We start from the raw sequence: 17,817 nt of genomic DNA, 5'->3' as shown, positions 1-17,817 counted from the left end.
GCAAAATAGTTTCTTCTTTCTGAACTTCAGTGTTCTCATTTGGGAACTGTGGATAATGATTTCTCTTTCTAAACTTCATCAGTGTTATTGTGAGAATCAAATACAATAATATACAATTTCACATTCCTTCTATGAACTGCACTGTTAAAAAATGTGAGGGACCATTATTTTCATGGAGATATGACAAAGATTAGTTTATTTTAAGAAACTATTTATCTGGTTGAGAACATAACTTTAAAAATATAGTCTCTGATGGAAGAATATAAATTTATGTGGACATAATTACTTTTTTATTAAGATGAAACATTCAGAATTAGAGACCTATCATAATACAACTAGGTGTCAGTCTGGATTAACTAGAGAAACAAATCCAAAGGCACTCATATGTTTATAAGAAAGAGCTTTATATACAAGAGCAATTGAATACTGAGAAAACATCCAACCTGATTCAGATCAATTCCTTAAGTCTGATGTTAGTCCTATGTCTGATACCAATCTATAAATTCCTCTTCAGACTCATGCAACATATGCAATGATGCCACATGAAGAAAGATCACAGGCCAGTGGGTGGAAAGTCTTGTGTATCTAGTAGCAGTGGCAGCATCTAAGCACTGGTAGGAGTCTCCACGTGGGTCCTTCAGCACCAGGGCTCTAGAGTAGATCCATGTGCCTTCTCAACAGGAATGTCTTGTAGGGAGTGTATGTGTCACCATGGCGCTGCCAAATGAAGGGATCAAGCAGTGACCTGAGTGGCAGGCTAGACTACACCCCATCTACAAGTTGACACCAGATTATGTAACTACCACAAACTGAAAATTTCCATTGGATTTTAGTTCCCAAATTAAGGAAATTTTAATTTGCCATTGGAAGTAAACATTAGTAAGAGAAACCCTAATTGGTAAGCTACACTATATAGATTAATTAATGGCCTGGAAACCAATTATTTCTGAGAAGTTGTCATTATATTTAAGTATATCATGTTGAAACTGATTCTCTGCTTTTTATTCTAAATGTTAGTTGACTCTTCCTTTTTACTTCAAGCCAACAAACACTTACTGCATTTTTTAATGGCTCACTGTGCCAGGGGATAGGTACAACAGATTCTACCCTTGAGGAGCGTGCAGTAAGCAGAAGCATGAAAATAGACAGTAATTAGTCCAATAACAAGCAACATACAATTGGTGTAGGTAAATATATGGGTAGGCACTTTGATGATTTTTGGGTAGAACAAAGAACAAAACAAAGGCAGGACACATATGATTTCTGATGTTTCTGAGTATTTTGCATGAGTATGAATTAGAAGTAGCTTGACAAAGGACAGGGTGTATAAATATGGACTGACATTTAGAATCCAGGAAATAGCAAGTTTAAAATCAGAAAAACATTTTATAGTATTATCAAAGGCAGACTTTTGTTAGGAATAGTAGGGGATATGCTGAGAGGTATGGAAGGATTAGGCCATGTGGCACTTTATATGTCATGCTAAAGACTATAGGCTAAAAGTATTTATTATATATAAATGGGTTATGTTCCTTTTATGTTTTCTAATATTTCATTGCTTTTTGAGAATGTTTACACTGTAAATTAATTTCCATTTGACAATTTGTACACATATTATTCAGTGACATTAGTTATATATCTTTTAGTGTGTACCCATTCTCTTCAGTATGGTTCAGTTTATAAACAGCTAAATTATTCCACAAAGCAGTACAGAGTGCTCAGTTCAACTCACTTCCATGAGACAGTTAACATATTGGCAGTCCTTCAACTCACGAGGGCTGCTGAGTGCAAGTCAAGGAAGCAGACAGCTGAGTCTTCTGTAGAGCAATACAGGCAGTCTGGCCACAGGGAGCAAACAGCAGGGCAAGTCACCAACAGTCTCCCAGATGAGTCCGAAAATCCCCAGCTCAAGTGATGTATACACCAGCAGTGTGGCGAAGCAGGTCTCGAAGGAGCCTCAAACTATAGCGACACAGTCCATAGGTTGGGTGTCCCACAGGTAGTGTAGCTTGCAAGTTGAGGCAGAGAACTAGCTAAGGCAGCTGCACACTGGTCGGATCATCAGAGAGCAAGAGACAGAAAGGCGAGGCTTGCTGAGCCATTTATCTCTTTGCCCTTCAAATAAACTGCAACTTTATTAATCCCACGTGTTTATTGGCCAGGTTGGCACAATAAACCTACCTATCACAATCAGCCAGCACTCCTAGAGGTTATCAGGGACAAGATTATGAGGAGTTTCCGATTTGCCAAAGAACTTCAGGGTGAAGGAACCAGAGCAGCAAGACTTACTGCCTAAGAAATAGGAGAGGAGTTATAAAAGTGAGCCCCAAAGCAGAGATTCATTTGACCAAATCCATGAAACCATATGTACCAGCTCTTTAGGGACTCTGAAGAATTCTCCAAAGCACATGATGAGAGAGTATTATAGTTAGGTACTACTGAGTCAATTACAGCTCATAAAGACCTAATAGATAACAGAATGAAATGCTGCCTGGACTTGCATTTACTAACAATTACTGCCATTTTGAGCCCGTTGTTGCAGTCACTGGGCCAATCTATCTCATTGTGGGCATTTGCCCCTTTTGTTTACTGCCTTCTTTACCAAGCTTGATGTTGTTGTTCTCCAGGGATTGAGCTCTCCTGAAACCCATGGTCACAGTACATGAGACAAGTTTCACTATCCTGGTTTCTGGGAAGCTATCCCTCTGACTGTTCTTCTTCCAACACAGATTTGTTCATTCTTCTGGCAGTCTATGGTATTGCTAATATTCTTCACCAATACAATATCTTCTTCAGTCTTCTTTATTTGTTGTCTAATTTTCATATATCATGACTTGGGTCAGGTGCACCTTAGTCATCTTTTTAAAAAATATTTTTACATTTTATTAGGGGCTCATACAACTCTTATCACAATCCATACATATACATACATCAATTGTATAAAGCACATCCGTATATTCTTTGCCCTAATCATTTTCAAAGCATTTGCTCTCCACTTAAAGCCTTTTGCATCAGGTCCTTTATATTTTAAAAAATTTTTTTCCCATCCCTCCCCGCTCCCCCCTCCCTCACGAGCCCTTGATAATTTATAGATTGTTATTTTGTCATATCTTGCCCTATCCAGAGTCTCCCTTCCCCCCCTTCTCTGCCGTCCATCTCCCAGGGAGGAGGTCACATGTGGATCCTTATAATCAGTTCCCCCTTTCCAACACACTCACCCTCTAGTCTCCCAGCATCGCCCCTCACACCCCTGGTCCTGAAGGTATCGTCCACCCTGGATTCCCTGTGCCTCCAGCTCCCATATGCACCAGTGTACAACCTCTGCCCTATCCAGTCCTGCAAGGTAGAATTTGGATCATGGTAGTTGGAGGGAGGAAGCATCCAGGATCTGGGGGAAAGCTGTGTTCTTCATCGGTACTACATCGCACCCTGACTGACCCATCTCCTCTCCTAAACCCCTCTATGAGGGGATCTCCAGTGGTCGACACTTGGGCCTCGGGTCTCCACTCTGCACACACACACACACACACACACCTATATATATCCTTAGTAATTTTTTAAGTGACTTTTTTTTCTTTTCATTTTAACAGCTTAGAGAGGTCTTTTGTAGCAGATTTTCCCAATGCAATATATCATTGATTTCCTGACTGTTGATACCATGGCACTGATTGTGGATTCAAGTACAATGAAGTCCTCGACATTTTTAATAGTCAGCTATAGGTTAAAAAGATCACCATAAATGCCTTTCCCATCTCCTGGTTTTCTTTCTCTCATTGCTTACAGGCTGTAGGGTCCCTAAAACCTGAAGAAGTGTAAAGAGAAAAATGATTTCCCATACCATCTCCCCAAAGGTAGATTGTCTGCCCATAACTGGGTTAGCTGGAGCAAGCAGAGTTTTGATCAATAACTTGAAATGACTACTAACAAACAAACAAAAATCTAATCCATGGTCTCCAAGTCAATTCTACCTCACTGAGACCCTACAAAGCAAAGTAGAACTGTCTCATAAGGTTTCTAAGGCCATAATCTTGATGAAAGATTGCTTCATCATTCTCCTGTGGAGTGGCTGGTGAATTCAAACTCTCAATCTTTCAGTTAGCATACAAATGCCTTAACCACGGTGTCACCAGGGCTCCTTAAAATGAATCACAGACCTACATATGAAAGCTAAAATCATAAAACTTCTAGGAGAAAATCTTTGGAAACTTAGAGTTGGCAAAAATGTCTTAGATGAGAGATACAGCCTTGCTGTAGAACATAAAATGGTATAGCCACACCAGAAACAGTCTAGTCGATTCTTATAAACATAAACATACACTAAGCATATAATACAGCAATTTTTCTCTTAGGGATTTACCCCAGAATGTGAAAAGGTATGCTTTTTCAAAAACCTGCACACAGACCCAGGCTGTGTACTATAGACTACTGGGATTTTTGTAAGCTCACAACATCCTTCATAGACCACACCAGAAGGTTTCAATGTGAAAACCCCACTAAGTGAACTGGGCTTTACCTCAAACTTACTTGTAGCAGATTTATGGGGCTGACATCCTTGGATTAAAGAGTAAAATGCCCTAGAGTGAGAGGAAGCAGGTGACTGCTATCCCAAGGCTATGGAATTGGCAGTCATTAGGCTTTGGTTTGGATCCTTGCTTAGAGGGTGTCTAATAATTAGATGCCTGGGACTACCATATATTTACTGCTCTAATGTCCTTGAATTCTTTTTCATTTTTCCATTCAGAGTTTTTATTTTTATTCAACTCTAAGGAAAGAGCAAAAATTAACATAGCAGGTCGGGGGCCAAGGAAGGGGAGACTGAAAAAAAAAATCAGCACACCAGTCAGCAACTCCAGATCAGCTTTACTGACCAGTAAAGGGGATCGAGCTAATGGCAGGGATTTAAGGAACCACGATAAGCTCTTGCTGAGTACTTGTCCAAACAGCCAGGCCTCCACACCAGAAAACATGGTTTGCTTTCAAGGGCCAAGCTTTGCCCTATCACTACAGAGGTGGTCTCTTTCCCTGGATTTTATTTTTCTCTTCTCTAAATTTTGGATTTCTATTTGCATAAGGAACAATTTGGTGGCCTCATCAAGAGTCCCAAAACATCACTCCAAAGGGAGTTCAAATGTGGTGAAACCATGTGCAGAATACGTGAGCCGGAAGTATAAAGGGAAGTCACCTTAGCAAAACGACTCTCTGATCTTTCGAGTCTCACCTAGGAGGAACAGGAGCAGGAAGGAGGAGGAGGAGGAATCAATACGCATCATTGAATTAGAAAATACAGCTGGGCCTCAGGACTAGTCTGCATGTCCCGGCTTGCCCTACTTCCCCGACAGCTGCTCGTAGAGTTTGGGCACGTGGTCGTCCCATTCAGCCTGGTAGCACGTGCCAGGGGACCCGAGCTCATACTTTTTGTGGAAAGATCACACCTTGAATTTGCCTCGGTGATCTCCAGATCAGTTGCTAAGCGTGGGCTCATCACACTTCAGAGGCCTGTCCTGCTCGTAGACCAGCCAGACACAGCGGTGGAAGCCTGTGCCCTTGGGTGGCCCAGAGCCCACATAATCGGAGAGGACAGGGCCACTGCTAATGTCATTGCCCTTCATGTTGACTATGAGAAAATGTTGCCATTCCCTGAACTTGGGGTCTTTCCTGCTAGGCGCACCTGGGTCTGTCAGCACCAATGTAGAGTTCACTTGAATCTAGGCTGTTTCACGTGATGCTTGTGGGGCGGTCTTTCACCGGAGTGGGGGTCAGCACTTTGCTCAGCTCGCTCACCTCTGCCTAAACGTATCTGACTTGCTGTGGGCGCTCATCCACTTCCTGCAGGCTCAAGGGCCCAGACTACTTGCTGAGGTTCACAGACATCGCGGGGCCAGCCGGAAGCGCAGAGGCAGTCAGAGCACACACCACCCCACAAAAGCGACTGCAGACTGTCCTTTAATTCTTATGCCATGCATTAATCTTGTAGGCATGGCTCTGCCTTTGTGAATCAGTATTATTGAAACTTATCAACCTTCACTTTTCATATAAATAAGTGTCCATTCACTTAAAAGTTTAATCTAAGTCATGTATTGCAGTCTGAAGCTAGCCTATACATGTACAATTTTCCTTTTCTCAACATTTAAAAAAATTCTATATACCATTGGCTAGATTAATGGTAATATCAACAGAATTACTTTATGCTACAGGGGGATGATTTATAATGTTCCCGATCGTAAAATGATAACGATGTAGCTATATATATATATATATACACATATACATATATACCAGAAGTTATATATATATAAGTTTGAGCCCAAAATGCATTCATAAACTTCTGGTATATATATACCAGAAGTTTATGAATGCATTTTGGGCTCAAACTTAGTGCAAACTCCAATCTAAGAGCAATTAGTTCTTATGATAGGGCCCTAATTAATGCTTGCCCTCATGAAGAGATCACTGAAATTATGAGTGTATGGTGAAGAAACCAGATGGTGCCAGGCTATCAGAAAAGAATGCCTATGGTCTTAAAGGCTTGTCTTCAAACAAGCAGCTCTCTAATCAAGACATCAACCAAGTCCACATGGGAGAAGCACATCAGTCTGTGCTATCCAATGATTGTAAATAACAAAATCCAAACCCAAAGGAGAGAATGATATCAGAACTTAATGTGCAAATAGCCAGTTTTCAAAAGGCTATAGGTTGCAATGGAAAGCCAAAATTCATTTGCAGGGTCCCTACACGATTAAATCTCTGATAATACTCTGACCACAGTTGAGGGATGTGAATAGGCTTGCTATTCAACAGAGCTGACAATGTCAGATGTAATTAGGTTATCATTTGCTTTCCCCTTTGACCCATTTTAAAGTTGTTTCAGTTTTTAACGTTTCCTGCTTTCTCTTTGATTGAGATGGTCTTAGTTATTGTTGGCTTGTTCGTTTGGTTCTTGTTTGTGTGATTTTCTATATATAAAATACAGGATAGGTAGATCTATCAAGTGCATAACTCCAAAATAAAAAGTTAAAATAAATTTTTTAAATAGGAGAAATGTTAGAGGCTGAATACACTGTTTCAAAATAATCCCTACCAATCAACCCACACTTGAAAAGAATGCATCTAAGTCTCAAAACTCATATTTTGTAAGTCAGCTTCAGAGGTAGGACATTATTGCGATGGTTTTTATTTGAGGTACTCATGAAAGAGGGGAGACAATTCTACTCTTCATGTTTATTTTTACCTCCAATTACTGAAAAAAAAAAATCCATCTGCACCTAATGGATTGCAACTCATAACCATCCTTTATAGGGTTTCTAAGGCTGTAAACGTTTATAAGGAACAGACAGCTTCATCTGTATCCCACTGCGCAGCTGGTGGGTTTGAATCACTGGCCTTGCATACCTGACGGTGCCACCAGGGTAAATTGAAGGAGCACTGCCAGAGCAAAGGGAGCAAACTGACAGGCATTTGGAATCTTAGAATTCATGCCAAGGTTGTATAAGCACTGTTTTGCAGCATTTCCTAATTTTAAGTGCTTCTGTACAAAGGCAGAAATATCACAGGATCTCTTTACTTCTTATGCCAAATACCTTTCCTACATGGCATGGATTTAATGTGAAAAAGCTGACAATATTGATCCCAGGAAATCACTTTGCTGGCTTTTATCTGACCAGTTGGCTTTAGAACAATGATGACTTTGTGACATCCTATTGATTTTGCCTCCTGTCTTGTCTCTACCTCTCTACTTCCACTATCATCCTTAAAGCCATCACCATCTTTTACAATACCTTTCTGCTAACTGGTCCACCAAACTTGCAATCAAGTTTCTGCAAACCATATCAAGTCATCTAAAATTCCATTGCTGGATTATTCCACTCAAAAGCACAATTCTGATTCGTCACTTTGCTAACCCAAAATGTTTAAATAGTTCCCTACTGAATACAGTACAAAATCCAAATCCTTAGTCTGACATTCAGAGATTACGAAAGGACATAGAACATGGACTGAAAAGAATTTCCACTCAGACTCTGAAGGCACTGCTCCACTGACTTCTGGTTTCCAATAGAACTATTGAGAATTTCCATGCCAATTCTTTACCTCAATCCTTTATAGACAACTTTTTAAAATAAGTACCTATTTATAAGTATTTATTCATTTGGGACAGCCATGGTGGCATAGTGAATGACATGTTGAGCTACAAACTGCAAGGTCAGTAGTTTGAAACCACCAGCTGCTCCTCTGGAGAAAGACGAGGTTTTCTCTTTCTGTAAAGATATACAAGGGCAGTTGTACTCTGTCCTAGAGGGTCATTATGAGTTGGAATAGACTCAATGACAGCAAAATTTATTCATTTTTGGCAAGTATGTTTGGCTAGTGGGCCTGTCTGCACAGGAAAGCTGGTCACTTTATGAGGGAAGCCACATCACAGTCAGTTTTACTGGTGATCACAGGAACTGGCTGCATGGATGGAGTTCTAGTAGCCATTTTGTTGTGCCCATAAAGAGATTCTTGCAAGATCCTGAGGATGGCTGAGCAAAAATTGCACCAAGAGCCCGGGTATTAGGATTGTGGAATTACCAAATCAGCTCCAGAGTGCACACATTCAGACATCTTTTATGTGAGGGGAAAAAAAAATTCTACTGCGTTTTAGCCACAATTTTGGAAATTTGTTAATTAGCAGCTGATTTGAGTCCTAAGTAATAGATTTCTGTTTAGAACTTCCCTTTACACATGATAATATCTAATCCTTTTCTAACTTTAAGTAGTGTGTCATATAGACTTCTAGTTTCATGAGAAATAGTTTATGCTGCTGTTTCTTGTATGGTGTTATTTTTAAGAGGACTAAAAGGCAGAGAAGGGTTAAAACTGGAACTTTATCTTTTCCAATAGTATATCATAAAATACTCAGTATTTCTCTTCAATCACCATACTTTTCCCAGTCTCTGGTTTTGCTGACTATATCCATTGCAAGGTAAGCCTCTCTCTGTGTGTTTCCACGTTCAACGTATTCCTGCTAGTTAAAAGTCAGCTCACATGCAGCTACCTTTTAAGTTCTTTCCTGAGCTACCCAACAAGAAATAGCCTCTTCTTCTGACACCCTAGACTTTATATACATTTCCTCTTTGGAGAACACATTTCTCTCTTACTGGAATCCTTGGGGGTGGAGGGAGCTGTTATCTTTGCTTCTATTTCTTTGTAGCACAGGGCATGCTAGCTTCTACAGAACTGCCACACATGAAATGTAATGCTGTATATTGGTATTTAGAAAATCTAATTATTTGGCAAAATGAACTTGTTTCTATGCCCCACAAAGGAAATTCTGGTTAAGGGTATCTATAAATTAGCATGTGGTGCCCGCAGGGCCTCATAGCAGGATTTATGACTTGTGAATCACTGGTGAGACAGACCTGGAGCCATTAGGGTCTTTTTGATAAATCAAACCTGCACGTTAAAATGCTCCATGGCATTTTACGTAGAAAACTGACTGCCTATATTACCCTCCATGTCTCCAAAACATACTGACCACAATTTCATCTTTAAACTCTTTTAAAAATGTTTTTCTGCCATCTTAAAGCTGTCATACAGACCTCATGAGAATAATTTTATCTTACTATAGTTTTCTGAGAGCAAAAGCAGGTTGTAGTGATAAAAAACTTTGAAGAATTTAAAATATTACTATCACAATTTAATTACCCTCCAGAAAGAGAGAGAAAACAAGTTTCTTCTTTTTGAAGGAGGGGGAAGTAAAATGATTTGCATATCATCATAATGAGGAATTTAATGAAAAACAGATCCCTAGTCTCTTGAGTCCAGTGTTTTGGTCAAATATGGCCAGGTAAGCTACGAAGAAAATGATCAGCCTATTTGTCCAAATGAAAATTTAAAAGTTCTATATAATTGGAAGACTGACTTTAAAACATATAAGACAAGGTAGCAGAAGGACATTGGGCCTCCACTCAAGTAGTCTCTCAATGCAGGAATACTTTCTTCTATTAAATTGGCATTCTGATACTCACCTTCCTGAAACAACTGCTGAAGACAAGCAGGTGCATAAGCAAATGTGGTGAAGAAAACTGATGGTGCCAGCTATCAAAAATATAGCGTCTGGGGTCTTAAAAGCTTGAAGCCAAACAAGCAGCCATCTAGCTCAGAAGCAACAAAACCCACATGAAAGAAGCACACCAGCCGATCATGAGGTGCCAAAGGGATCATTTATCAGGCATCAAAGAACAAAAAATCATATCATTGTGTGCTCACCTCCATGATACAATGGCTGAAAGCAAATGTGGCAAAGAAAACTGATGGTGCCCGACTATCAAAATATATAGCATTTGGGGTCTTAAAAGGCTTGAAGGTAAACAAGTGGCCAGCTAGCTCAGAAGCAACAAAGCCCGCATGGAAGAAGCACACCAGCCTGGGCAATCACGAGGTGTTGAAGGGATCAGGTATGAAGCATCATCAGAACAAAAAAATCATATCATAGTGAATGAGGGCAGGAGTGTGGAGTGGAGACCCAAAGCCCATTTGTAGGTCACTGGACATCCCCTTACAGAAGGGTCTCGGGGAGCAGACGAACCAGTCAGGGAGCGATGTAGCAACGATGAAGCATACAACTTTCTTCTAGTTCCTAAATGCTTCCTCCTTCCCCCACTATCATGATCCCAATTCTACCTTACAAGTATGGCTAGACCAGAGCATGTACACTTGTAGAGATGGGAATGGAAACATAGGGAATCCAGGGTGGATGATCCCTTCAGGACCAGTGGTGTGAGTGGAGATACTGGAGGAGTGGAGCAAGGGTGTGTTGGAAAGGGGGAACCGATTATAAGGATTTATATGTGACCGCCTCCCTGGGGGACAGACAACAGAAAAGTGGGTGAAGGGAGATGTCGGACAGTGCAAGATATGACAAAATAATAATTTATAAATTATCAAGGGTTCATGAGGGAGTGGGGAGCGAGGAGGGAAGGGGTAAATGAGGACCTGATGCCAGGGGCTTAGGTGGAGAGCAAATGTTTTGAGAATGATGAAGACAATGAATGTACAAATATGCTTTACACAATTGATGTATGTATGGATTAAAGTAAGAGCTGTAAGAGCCCCTAATAAAACAATTAAAAAAACACATGAGACAGATTGGGAGAATATTTTCACAACTTGACTAATACTGGCTTCTTATTTCTAGCATTAAAATGTGCTATTTGTAATAATAAGAAAAGGGCACAGAACTCAATAGAAAAGTAAAAAATAGGCAAAGGAAATGAAGAGGCAGGTCACAGAAGAAGAAAATGTGAGATGTTCAATGTTCAACTGACTGGGCACTGGGGACATGCAAATGAAAAGACATGTTGCCCCACCCCCTTCCTGCTTACACAAATCTGATAGCATATAAAGGTTAAGAATGTGTACTACAGAGTGAAGTTTCCTGGTTTTGAACCTCAGTTCTGCCATTTCTTAAGCTATATGATCTGAGACAGTTTACTAATATCTCCATCTCAGTTTTCTCATTTTTAAAATGGAGTTTCTGCCAATAAGTAACATATAGATGATTCTTGTGATGATTAAATGAGTTAGTGTATGCAAAGTGCTAAGTTGTTTGCTACTATTTATTCATCATATTGATGGAAATAAGACAAGTTGTTTTGAGGATAAAAGGTCATCTCAATCAACTTCTGGTGATAGATTATTTGATAATGTACATTCTCTAAATGTAGGAGTTCTACTTCAGAAATCTTACCTATTCAGTAGATACAATGATGGTCATTATAACCCTATTTTGTTCTCAAAAGAAGATACAACCTAAATATCAATATATATTTTTCCTTTGCAAATGAATTCTTACTCATAAAGATCCTACAGGATAAGTAAAAACATCCCCTGTAGGGTCCTAAGACAGTAAATCTTTATGGGAGTAGAAAGCTTCATCTTCCTCCCATGGAGCGGTTCATGACTTGAGCTGCTATCCTTGTGGGTAGCAATCCAACACAAAACCACTAGGCTACCAGGTCTCCTATCAATACAGAATAGTAAAATATATTATGTTCCATAATATAGTAATAGTAAAATATATTATGTTCCATAAAATAATAGCATATTAAGAATGTAGCTGTATATCAATTGATGTATGTATATGTATGGACTGTGATAAGAGTTGTATGAGCCCCTAATAAAACGTTTAAAAAAAAAAAAAGAATGTAGCTGTAACATATATAACTGTGAAACAACCAATGACTAAAAATAGTACTGTGTTTATATATGTATTTTGTATGCATCTAAGTGTATAGGTATGTATGTATATAATGTGCATATGTGGGAATATATCAATATATCTATATGCAGGTACATATACATGTAAATACCTTGTGGGGGTGGTTTGCAAGATCTGAAGGCTTAGGACTATAGGCTCATGAGGCAATTCGGCAAACTGGTATAATCTAGTATATAAAGTTTTCTTTCTATTTCCTAGCTTGGTGAGTAGGGTCTGGGATCTTTAAAGATTGTGAATAGTCACCTAAGACCTAATTATCGGTCTCTACACATCTGGAATAAAAGAAAAGGAAAAAATATAAAGACTAAGAAGAGGAAAGGCGTCCATAGGATTATTTACACTAAGGCCAGAAGAATTAGTTGGCACTTGGCTACCATTTTGAACAGGAATACAGAAGAAGAGAATTTTGCTCCAAATCTGTAAAGTCTGCTGTGTAAACTTTCACTCAAAGCATAATAAGATATTTTAGTATATAAAAAAGAATAGTTTGGATCTGCATGTACCTGATGTACAAAGCTTGCTGATATATTTATACTAAGAATATACATACTCATGTATATTTTAAGATTTGAGAGGACACAAACTATTCATAAAATTACTTACGTGGGAAGATGGGAAAGATAAAGGACTTCAGCTTTTTACTATATAATTCTTCTGTATTCAAAAATTTAAAGCGATTATTCATAGGTTGTGTGATATAAACTAAAAGAGAAAATCTGTTTATCAATTTTCTGTCGATTAAATATAACAGTAGAAATGACTTGCTAATTAGGCTTAACTACATATCATTTTGGAAGAAGTGGCCTGCCTTCAACAATTGATACACATGACCCAAGAAAACCAGGGATCTGTGATTACATCTGTAAGGGTACTAATTCAAAGACCTCCATCTATTAATATCTTATTTATTTTTATTTATATCTCTAGAGAGTCAGGAGAGTCTTTTTTATAATGTAATAATCCATTCAAAATCTAATGAATACATCATTACACAAGAATATATTTCTTAAAAAAATTCCAATACAGGAAAGCTCTATAACTCACATAGGTTTTTTTGAATGACGCTACTTAACATCTGAGATTTACTAGCACCTTTTTATCATACTTCAGATGGAAAGATCCTGCTATTAATGGAAGTAAACATTATGGAAGCTACATAAAATGAATTTAGGACACTTGAAAGGTTAAACATGTACTAATGATATAATAGCAATATAAGAAAATATGATCTCTTGGTAATTCAATTCGAGTCCGCAGTGGGCTACCCAAACCAAGTTGGAATATAAGACAGAGCACTTTGCATGAAGTAAAGAAGGTGATATTTAGTTCAAAGATAAAAAAATACAGTACAGCTATGAAACAGAGCTCCTTGTCACCCAACCTTCCAAGTGATGCTGCTATGTTGGAGAACTGGTAATGTTCTAATTGTTGGACAACAATCTTGTTTTTGAAAACCAAAATTCTAATAAAAAATATTAGTCTTTTATTGAGATTTATTTATCAAGTGCTTGCTTAGAATTCCTGAAATAAAAAACATTTTAGACTAAAAGGAAACTAAGCAAAGACATGAGAAGAAAACTCAGTTCCTTATGATTACCTTAAAACAAAGATGTATAAAAGATACAATTAACAATTTCAACTTGACTGTACATGGACAGACTTGCAGATTTCGCAGAGCACTTCTAATGTGGCTCAGTGATGCGAAGAGCTGACACAGCAGTAGGCCCTCATCAACTCAGCATGTGTGAAGGTACACGTTTCTTCATCTATCAAACAAAGAGAGTGGTTCTCTGCCTGGCAAATCTATAATTTTTATTTCTGCAAGCTAGGCAGATAACTGGAATTCATGTCAGTTTTAAAAGAAGCAAACAAACCCTAACACCCCCAAGTATAAGTGGCAGGCTTGCGTTCCAATCCCAGTTCCACTAGTTACTAGCTTTGTGACTGTGGGAAAGTTTCTCACTCTCTCGGAGCCTCAATTCCTCATCTGTAAAATGAGGTTAGTGACAGTATCTAGAATTGTTGCATTACATTGAAAATGCCAGGCATGTACTAAAATTACCCTGATCTCATGGATTCAGCTTACACTCAGGATTCATCAGCCTTTCACTGTAACAGACTGTTTTCATAAACTACTGGAAGCTCTTTAAAAAAAAAAAGCCTGGCACACAATAACCATTCAATAAACACTGGATTTGGTGGTAACGTGTTAAAATACTAAAAGCAATGTTTCCTAAATTTGACATTCCAGACATGAAGTATTGGAAAATTACTCTAGGAAACAGACTATTTTAGAAGGTTATTATCCTTAGTAAGTCAGTTATTTGAGGTTTATTCAAAGTGGGATTACTAATTACTGAAATTGAGACTTCTTTTTCATTATATGTCTTCTAGATGTAACTTTACTAAGGAACAGCCACTCCAAATACAATAGATAAGGGACCAAAGAATAGTGAAGAACAGACTCTGGAGCCAAAATTTCCAAGTTAAAAATCTCATTTTTGGCATTGATTAGCTATATAACCTCAAGCAATGACTATTTAACCTCTTTGTGCCACAGTCTGTTCATCTGTAAAATGGGAAAAATAATAGTACTTACAGATTTTTTGTAAAGAGTAAACAAGATAATATGTATAAGAAACATCTAAATATACTGGTCAAAAATATTAGTTATTGTGTTCTTTTCCATTATCATCACTTACTAGTCACTCTACAGAGAAAAGATATGCCTCTAACCCTAAGAATTTGAGTCTATAGAAACACAACTGATTCTTAAACTGGTTCCTAGGTATCCAAAAACTCCAATGGTATCAGATTCCCAAATTGGTTGTAAATTTCAGCCAATGTCTTTGTACTTAGGCTTAGCATGAACAAGATAAAAACATAAAATTTGTATGGCTCTAATTATTATTGATGCAAAATTAGATAAGACCAAGCTGTGCCTTTTCATCCCTGTTTTAAGCATGTTAACTTCCTACCTGTCATCTGTATTGCGAAGGGAAGGAAGTCGAAAGCTTGTGTTCCTGTCAAGTTTTGATTGGCTTTTGGTCCTCTTGATGGAGCCTTTCAGGCGCTTGCTGAAGAACCCCTAGAATGAAAAGGTAGAGGGTAGTGGGAAAGAGAACCAGAATGCAGCCTTGCTGTCTTACTCTTGGGTGAAAGGTGGTTATATTTTTATAATGAAGGCCAGAAACAGAATCCAGCCTAAACCACTTGGTAATGTGATGAGAAAGTTTCTTCTTCCACAATGACTGACATAATTACATTTTTTGTTAGCACTTTGTTTTAGTTTCTTAATTTTTAAATAGTATTTGTAGAGAATATAACTTTGGTAGAAAAACTTTTAACTCCACTAGGATATTTAAAAGAAAATAACCCACCATAGTAATAGAATATAAACATATATTATATTCTATGAGGAGTAAATAATTTCACTAGAAGTAGCATCTAGTGATTTTCTGACCTAGGCACTCAAAGCACTGGAGAAACTACAAGAAGATACTGATAGCAAGAACAGAGGTTTATTCTAATATCTTCACACACAAAAATGTTAACCAAGGAGTACAAGCAATATGGTGGTTTGGTCTCAAATATGTAAAAATCTGAACAACTGTAACTAAACTATTTTCTAATGAAAACAGAATCTACTGGGAAGTTATTTAAACATTCAGGCTTCAGAGAGGCAGAGTGTGAAATAACTGCTTTATAGTCGTGGCCCCTTCTTGCCTCCTACCCCTTCCAGCAAACAACCTAGAGTCCCTTGAATATAGCTCCAGTCTTTGTACTGGCAAAGAGTATTCAATAGAAGCTTGTTGAATAGGAGGATAAACGCAACAGTGAATTATGATGGTCAATGTGCTCAAGAAACTGAAAGAATACTACTGTTAGCTGATAAACGGACATCATACAGAAGTATACACAATTGTTTTTGAGAAAAAGCTATAACCCCAAGAAAAATATTTTGGAGTGTGGAAAAATTATTTTAGTCGCCCTGAGATGAATACCATCTTCTAGAACAGTTGTTTTGAACATTCCTAAGTCACACCCTTTCATACAGTTCCTCATGTTGTGGTAACCCCCACCACAAAATTATTTTCGTTGCTATTTCATAACTATAATTTTGCTACTGTTATGAATTGTCATGTAAATATCTGATATGCAGGATATATTTTCATTGTTACAAATTGAACATAATTAAAGCATAGTGATTAATCACAAAAACAATATGTAATTATATATTGTGAAATATTTATTTCAAATGACAATGAAATTTTGTCTTGCAGCATGGTATAGCATGGGTAACAGGTATTCCCGCCGGGTACTTGTGTTTGGGCATACCTTGATGTGGGTGGACCTGTCTGGAGGTGGATAGAGAAGTGGTGTCTTGGTTCCTAAGATCATCGAAAATATGTGTTTTCATATAGTCTTTGACCTCTCCCTCCCCCGCCCAAAGGGGTTGCGACCCACAGGTTGAGAATCGCTGTTCTGGGCACTAACCCACTCAAGGGGAGGATACTGTTTATATCTCCACAGGGAAAGAGGGACCAGATTTCAACCACGTGCTCCAAGATGTGAATGCAACACACTGGCATGAAGCAGCGAACCAATGGAGAGGTCTGAGGGGCCAGCCCCAATCCCAACTAAATGGACAGCTGTCGCTTCCCCAAGAAGAATTCACTTCAGAGGACAGCACTGAAGCTACAGCTCAGGGAGAGGGACATGTCTGATTAAGCCTTAAGGATGATAAGAGCAGCCAATGTACAGAGAGGACCATATAGCCGGCCCCACTACGAGACACAATATCCCTCACTGACCTATAACCCTACAAGGGACAACACTGAAGACAGTGTGGAAATTGTGCCCAATCTAACGCCACTATACTGAAGCAAAATACTAAGGGTGTGCAACAGAACATCAAGGGGAACAGAGCAAGGAAGTCCTGAGGGAATACCAAAAATACAAAAATAGGCTTTGGGGCCAGGGCTTGGCACCCCATCAGACTCAACTGGAAAATACTCCTAAAGGTCAACAAACAGACCTTCAACTATTTACTGGCTTTTCTTTTCGTGTCATTGTTTGTTTTTTTGTTGTCATTTTCTTTTGTTGCTTTGTCTTGCTCTGTCTTGTTTTTTGAGTGCACATTATTATCTCTGCAGGTGTATCTAGATAAGATAGGTGGGACAAACAATCTGGAGGAGAAAACAACGGACTGATGGCTCTGGGGGGACATGAGAGAGGGGGAGGTAGGGGAAAGGAAGTGGTATTAACCAACCCAGGGACAAGGGAACAAGTGTTCCAAAATCAGTGGTGAGGAGGGTGTAAGAGGCCTTCTAGAGTTTGATCAAGGGCAATGTATCCTACAGGAATTACTGAAATCCAAATAAAGGCTGAGCATGATAGTGGGAGAAGAGGAAAGTAGAAGAAAGAACTAGAAGGCAAAGGGCATTTATAGAGGTCTAAATACAGGCATGTACATATGCAAATATATTTATATATGATTGTGGGGTCAAAGATCTATGTGCATACACTTACAGGTTTAGTATTAAGGTAGCAGATGGACA

General features: G+C 38.6%; 1 protein-coding gene and 1 pseudogene across 4 annotated transcripts in view; both read right to left on the bottom strand.

The window, feature by feature from the left end:
- The window catches only part of RASAL2 (RAS protein activator like 2), a 389,310-nt gene that overhangs the window by 54,627 nt on the left and 316,866 nt on the right, over nt 1-17,817 (bottom strand). For all 4 annotated transcript variants that reach the window (XM_075527831.1, XM_075527837.1, XM_075527842.1 and 1 more), the window contains exon 5: nt 15,235-15,344. In XM_075527831.1, coding sequence (XP_075383946.1) covers nt 15,235-15,344 — 110 coding nt within the window. The remainder of the gene's footprint in view (nt 1-15,234; nt 15,345-17,817) is intronic.
- LOC142437235 (phosphatidylethanolamine-binding protein 1 pseudogene) lies at nt 5,325-5,871 on the bottom strand (annotated as a pseudogene).

Source organism: Tenrec ecaudatus, chromosome 1, assembly GCF_050624435.1.
Source record: "Tenrec ecaudatus isolate mTenEca1 chromosome 1, mTenEca1.hap1, whole genome shotgun sequence".
Classification (NCBI taxonomy): Eukaryota; Metazoa; Chordata; class Mammalia; order Afrosoricida; family Tenrecidae; genus Tenrec; species Tenrec ecaudatus.
This window is presented reverse-complemented; position numbering and strand designations above follow the sequence as displayed.